At 33.2% G+C, this 6,451-nt stretch overlaps 1 protein-coding gene and 1 pseudogene across 2 annotated transcripts in view; one reads left to right on the top strand and one right to left on the bottom strand.

The window, feature by feature from the left end:
* Positions 1-278: 278 nt before the first annotated feature.
* Positions 279-6,451, top strand: part of LOC146897064 (mediator of RNA polymerase II transcription subunit 9-like) — a 46,029-nt gene continuing 39,856 nt past the window's right edge. Inside the window, exons 1-6 of one of the 2 annotated variants that reach the window (XM_085733083.1) lie at positions 279-612; positions 711-773; positions 996-1,076; positions 2,768-2,826; positions 2,906-2,987; positions 3,675-4,025. In XM_085733083.1, the coding sequence (XP_085589209.1) occupies positions 292-612; positions 711-773; positions 996-1,076; positions 2,768-2,826; positions 2,906-2,963 (582 nt within the window). In that variant the 5' untranslated portion in view covers positions 279-291 and the 3' untranslated portion in view covers positions 2,964-2,987; positions 3,675-4,025. Of the gene's footprint in view, positions 613-710; positions 774-995; positions 1,077-2,767; positions 2,827-2,905; positions 2,988-3,674; positions 4,026-6,451 lie in introns of those variants that run through there. The other variant, XM_085733084.1, reaches the window with a different exon arrangement.
* LOC146897066 (UDP-glycosyltransferase 72B1 pseudogene) lies at positions 5,251-5,826 on the bottom strand (annotated as a pseudogene).

The raw sequence follows: 6,451 nt of genomic DNA, 5'->3' as shown, positions 1-6,451 counted from the left end.
TTGCGATTTCTTTTTAAGGTAAAGATAAGATCGATTTACATAACCACATTATCTGAATTAAAAGATACTATCATTATCATTGAAGACGAGTTTATCGTGGTTACATCCAAATGACAAACGTATAGAAGAAAACATCATATAAAGAGCTCTCTATGGAGGGGTGATCTTTCAAAAAATACTCTTTTTTTTTTTTTTTAATTTTTAAAAATTAATAATTTTTTGTTTTTGTTGGTTAAAAAAATAGTTAAAAGAAGAGGGATCGAATTGAACCGAAGGTGTAAAGATAGAACAATGGAGCATTACTCTTCTCCTGGTGGAACATGGACGATGATCCCAACCCCTAATTCCAATCCCCAAATTCAATCTCAATCTCAATCTCAATCAAATCAAGACCCAAATCTTTATCTTCAACAACAACAACAACAATTTCTTCAACAACAACAACCTTTTCAACAACCTCAAACAACACAATCTCAATTCCAACAACAACAACAACTTTATCAACAACAACAACAACAACAACGTATTCTGCAACAGCAGCAGCAACAACAACCTCCACAGCAACAGCAGAATCTTCATCAATCACTCGCTTCTCACTTTCATCTCTTAAACGTATGTTAGTTAACCCCTTCAAAAACCCTAATTTTCGTTTCTATTATTTTCACATTTTATTTATTTAATTAATTGAAGATTTCTTCTTGTGGATATAGTTGGTGGAGAATTTAGCCGAAGTTGTTGAACATGGAAACCCGGATCAGCAATCAGATGCATTGGTATGACTTTTTCTATGTAACACTCACATTTATTGTCTGACACTGACACATGTGATTACGTTGAATCAATTAATTTAATCAATTTTTTTAGCGGTGTATAAGTGTCAGTGTCGTGTCTGATTCTTAAGACTTTTTATTAATTCGTCTCATGGTTATTTATTTGAATTTGAATTTGAATAGATTACTCATTATGTTATTTTTGTTTGATTTTGTTGGTTGAAGATCACTGAACTGAGCAACCATTTTGAGAAGTGTCAGCAGCTGTTAAACTCAATCTCTGCTTCTATTAGCACCAAGGCTATGGTATCTCTTCTTTACTTCCTTTCATTGTGCTTTTTTTTTTTTTTTATATTTATTTTGTGTGCTTGATCATCAATGTAGTATGACACTAGTCAGCAGTTGTATTGGTAAAATTCAATGTTTATAGTAATAAGCTATTAAGCAAAGTGCATAGAGAGAAGCGATTTGTTGACCCTAGGAGTAAGTATTTAGAGATACTTCAAATCTTGACCCTTAAATTTGTTATTGGTTAATGGCTATGATCAATTACTAACATCACTCACGTGATACTCCTCGAGCCTGCACATGTGAGATTGCATAGGGTAATGATGGAGAGAGGTGCCTTTAAATTACCATCAAAGACCAGTTCCATCTATACTCACGGGCCATCGATTATGGTTTTAAAAAAGATTGCACACTCTTCGTAATCATGATGGTGAAAAGGTCAAATTGGGCTTTTCGGTATTGATTCCAGTGTTGTCAATCTCGGAATACGGAAAATAGAGTTTTGTTTGAATTTCTCTATACTACCGAGCTATAGTGCCGCAATAGCAGCTATTTGACAACACTTTGTACTAAAAAGCAGATTGCAGAACAGTAGTGTTTTGTTCAAATTCCGCCCGTGTTATTGAATATCAGCCATGGAGAAAATCGGTGGCGGTTTTTGGGCTCTTCGCAATGCCCAATTTCGACCAACATGGCGGGATTTTCCGCCATAATCTGATATGGTAGCGCCACAAAGCGGCTGGTATGGCGGGATTTTGGTTCTACGCCATATACTGCCATCTGCCGTAGACAACACTGAATTTCGTTATTCTATAGCGCTATAGCTGCTATTTGACAACACTTTGATTTGAAAGTTCTATTTTGATCTTACCACCAAAACTTGGGTATTCTGACGATTATAGCATCTGGTTGTGAAATATTGGTCATGCTCTTTTTTAAATTTTATATCTAGTATTTGTTTTCACATAATCATCTCGATGGACAGAAACACATGGTATATGACATACCTTGACAATTAGAAAAGGAATGAATAAAACAAATGTTTTCAATGACGCAATACATAGACTCAAGAAATAAGGCCCTCATAAATTTCTGCAGGTTAAGCTGACTTTTTTCGTGTAAAGTAACAGACGAACTAGGAAGGTGATGTTAGAAAAGAACAGAAATTAATGACTAATTGAAAAACCACCACACGCCATTTTTTTCTCATGCTCACGTGAGAGAAATCAATGACTAATTGAAGTCATTAGATTAAAAGAAAACAGCGGGTCAATATTCGGAGCAACTCTGGTTTGTGATTATGTATAAATGGACATTCTGTTAATACTGTTTAATTCTGGCTTCATAGATAGTCAGATTTGTGTTTTTAATGTTCTTTCAGGTCCTTCTAATAACCAGGACTCTAAGGCATTTGTTAAAGAATCAAGATTTCAAAAGCTTTTATTGAAAATCAAAGTATCCAAAATTCAATATATTATTCATCTCGAAAGCTCCACTTCTGGTTTCTAAACATTTGCCTTTATATTTCATAACATGCCCTGTCCATGATAAACAATAATTACTGATGTTATTAATAAGAAGAATGATTCGTCTGCTCTCACCTTTCTCCAAGTGATTGTCCTCGAACCATTAAAAAGTTAAGTCTTTCGCTAGTATTTTGAAGCTGGGGTTCTTGGCCTAACTTATAGCTTTTTGGTTGCTTAATCCAGACTGTTGAGGGACAAAAGAAGAAGCTGGAGGAAAGCGAGCAATTGCTAAATCAACGAAGGTCTGTACAAATTGTATTAGATATCTCTGTTTGGTTACGTTCATAGATTCTAAATACATGTTGTTTTCTTCTATTTCAGAGATTTGATTGCCAATTACACAAAATCTGTAGAGGAGCTTGTCAGATCTGAGCCATAAGTGCCTGTCATTCTTTTCAGACAGGTAATGAACCTTAAATGAGATTTTATTTGTTATTAGATTGCAGTTTCCATGTTTTACTTGATGTGGATTACCTGTTTTCACCTTAAAATTAATATGAAATGAACTGCTAATAGTCATTCAATTAAAGAATGTTCATTACCTGATTAATACTTAAAAGAGTTATGTCTCAAGGTATTTTCCATTATCTGCGTATGTTACAGGGTGAACAGGTGTAGGTTTAGACGAATTTTAGTGTTCTTTATGCCTTCCCGAGTCTTAGAAACTACAGATGAGATTATCACTAAAAAAAGTTCGAATTGTCCCTTTTGCAACATCCAGAGTCATCATCAAGTCTGAATTGTATATTTGCATTTTGGTTGAAGAAGAGATCATGATCTTTGATTTTTTTTGACAAATAAACAATTCCTGACCTGTCTTTTAATTCGCCCTATAAGCTGGTTTCCTATATCTGCTAATGAGCTATTGGAATGAAGGGAACCGAGTTGGTAAGCCTTGTATAATGGTCCTTTTTATTAAATTTCATACCACAAAAGATGCAGTGTCCACCGGCATAGAATGCGAGCACCCCATAGAATTCTTTTCTTCCCTATCTAATATCAAATTACTTTTCATTGATTATGATTCAATTTTTATTGTGTCAGTTAAACTAGCACCTTTTTCTGACCTAGTTTTGATCATACGTTGCAGATCTTTGCTGGAGATATATATACTTTAAACTTCCAGTTCTCGGAGAATCCCTTGGGATTGTTTTTGTTCTATTACCTTTCACAGTTGTTAAAATTCCATAGATATTCTGCAAGTTACTTATCGTGTTTTGGCTCTCGGATGTTGAAGTTGATATATACATGAAACAAAATCAGAGGCAAAATTTGTGATTGATATTTTTGCCACTTTCTTCTGTTGGCTCTACTTGTGTGCAATTATGGAAAGAGCGGAATTTGGTAATTTGAAGGGATATAATGTAACTGATATATATGGTGTAAAAATGGTTACCCTTTATGCTTTAATTAGGCCATTGATCTAATGTTGGATTAATAACCAGTTTGTTTTAGCTTTTTTTTTTTTATAAAAAAAAATCACTTTAAAAAAAATAGATTTTAAAAGAAAATCATAATCTAGAAAAAAAAATCTAAAAGCAGTTTGTAGCTTCTAAAAAAATAGATTTTTTTAGAGGAGAGTGAAAATATAGGTCAAAAGATTGAACTAATTTTATAAAAAAGAAATCCCTTTATATGACTGTATCCAAATGAACTAAATTATTTTTTTTTTTAAAAAAAAGTTAATTTTATTATAGTAAACAAAAGCAAAATAGATATTGATTTTTCATAAAATCTTTATAAAACAATCTCTAAGTTATTTTATGTCTTTATAAAAAAAGAAATCCCTTTTATATGACTATCCAAATAAACTAAATTATTTTTTTTTAAAAAAAGTAAATTTTATTATAGTAAACAAAAGCAAAATAGATATTGATTTTTCATAAAAGATGACTAAAAATTACTTTTCACTAAAATCTCAAAAGCCAAAATAGTTCCCAAGCAGCAACATGAGAAACACAATCCTTTAATTCAGTGTACCCAGATTCTCAACCTCATATACAACTCAACAAGATCTGGAAAACGTTGCAACAAAAATGGAATCTAACTAAAAAAATAAAAATTAATTCCAACTCATCTCATATTATGAGCTCGTGACCAAGACATCGACGGCCACCGGAACAGTTTTAGGTAGAAAACTGTTTATATACTAATTAAAACTGTTTTTTTAATTAATTCAGGGAAATTCGTTTCAAACTTCTGTAGTAAAAAATCTGATATTTTGACTGTTTGTTAAAGTAAAACTGTTTTAAAAAAATTATTATATTTTTAATTTAAAAAACTGGTTTTTAAATAAAAATACTTCATAAAAAAATGATTTTTGAAACATTTAATTGTATTTCAAAAACAACTTAAAAAAATCGATTTTGTAATTAATTTAAATATATTTTATTAATTAACATTATTTTTAAAATATTTAATTAATTAATAAAAATTCAGTTTTATAAATAAAACATTTTTTTTAAAAAAATAATATACCATTTGCTAGGGGTTAAACCCCTCGCAAGTCCCTGATATATACCAATCAGATTTGACCTTCCATCAGTCAGAGCAGACTGCACAATTGCAGAAAAATGTGAGGAAATATGTCAGGGGTTAAGACAGGGAAAAAGTCACGACATATGTCAGGGGTTTAGCCCCTCGTTCTTTTCCAGGGGTGTAACCCCTCATAAAATGTTCGCGACGAAGTGTTTTGCCAGGGGTGTAACCCCTCGTTCTTTTCCTACATTTATAGAATTACTAGGTTCTCTCAAAACCCACAAGAACTTCTGATTACTCAACTCCAACCCCAAAGCTAATTCATTGATCTGTTGTTGAGATAAAGTTCCTCCACTTCCAAAGCACACATACAAAACTGAGTTTGGTGTTTGATTCTCCAACCACTTCAAACAGATGGACCCATTTGACTCTTCACTACAATTTGAACCAGTTTGTATGATTGGTCCAACCATATAAACTAATTTGGTGATTTTGTTGTGCTCCTCTTGCAAGGCTCTCGTTGTACTTGCCTCCATTTTTGAGAAACTATTCACCAAGAAACCATGAGCAAGAGACGAGTTCTTGCAATGTCGAAGAAAAAGCTCATAAGCAACGCAAGATCGATCATGAAAAAATTCGGTAGAAAGATCTTGGCCACGAATAGGGAGACAACTTGGAATCTGAATAGGATCAGTGTGATCTTTGTATTCACATGAAACTTGTTCATGCAGTGTCGGAAAATACAAGTTGAATGCAGTTATCATGGCAAAAAGTGGGAAGTATACAAAAGATAAGATGTTCAAGTCTTTAGCTATTTCTAATGCTTGACTTGCAAAAGGATCAACAACCAATGCTGACACCGGTGTGCATGTTGAAGTTGAACAAAGTAACCTCAAGGAGTTGCGAAGAGATGATATGGATTGAGTCGTCTCCAAATTGTTTTCCAAGATAAAATCGTTTTCCAAGATTATATAGGAGTAATAGTCATTTTGGTAAGTAGCTATAATGGTCCTTTAATGTATCGAAATTTTAAAATAGTCTTTCATTGTGCACTTCATTAGTCAAAATAAGTGGTACCAAAGGACATGCGTTGGGTGGTACCAAAAGACTAGCGTGAGTTAACTCATGCGGGGTATCACACTAGCATGAGTTAACTCATGCAGGATGACTTAAGTCACGCATAAAATACAACGTGTGTTAGTTAAGTCACGCAGCGTAACTTAACTAACGCAGGGGTAATTTGGGCAAGGCTGCAGGGCGCGAGCGAAATGTGCTGGGGAAGAGCAAAAATCCCGAAGTATTTTAGTATTTTTGGGGAATGTGGGAGTATTTTTTGGTTTGTGAAAAGTAATTTGCAAAAAAGAATGCTCGAATAAAGCCCATTAATCG

Source organism: Medicago sativa, chromosome 8 (assembly GCF_051527215.1).
Source record: "Medicago sativa cultivar Bolivia chromosome 8, Bolivia_mono, whole genome shotgun sequence".
In the NCBI taxonomy this organism is placed as follows: Eukaryota; Viridiplantae; Streptophyta; class Magnoliopsida; order Fabales; family Fabaceae; genus Medicago; species Medicago sativa.
The sequence above is the reverse complement of the archived record's forward strand: the minus strand, read 5'-3'. Positions and strand labels throughout refer to the sequence as shown.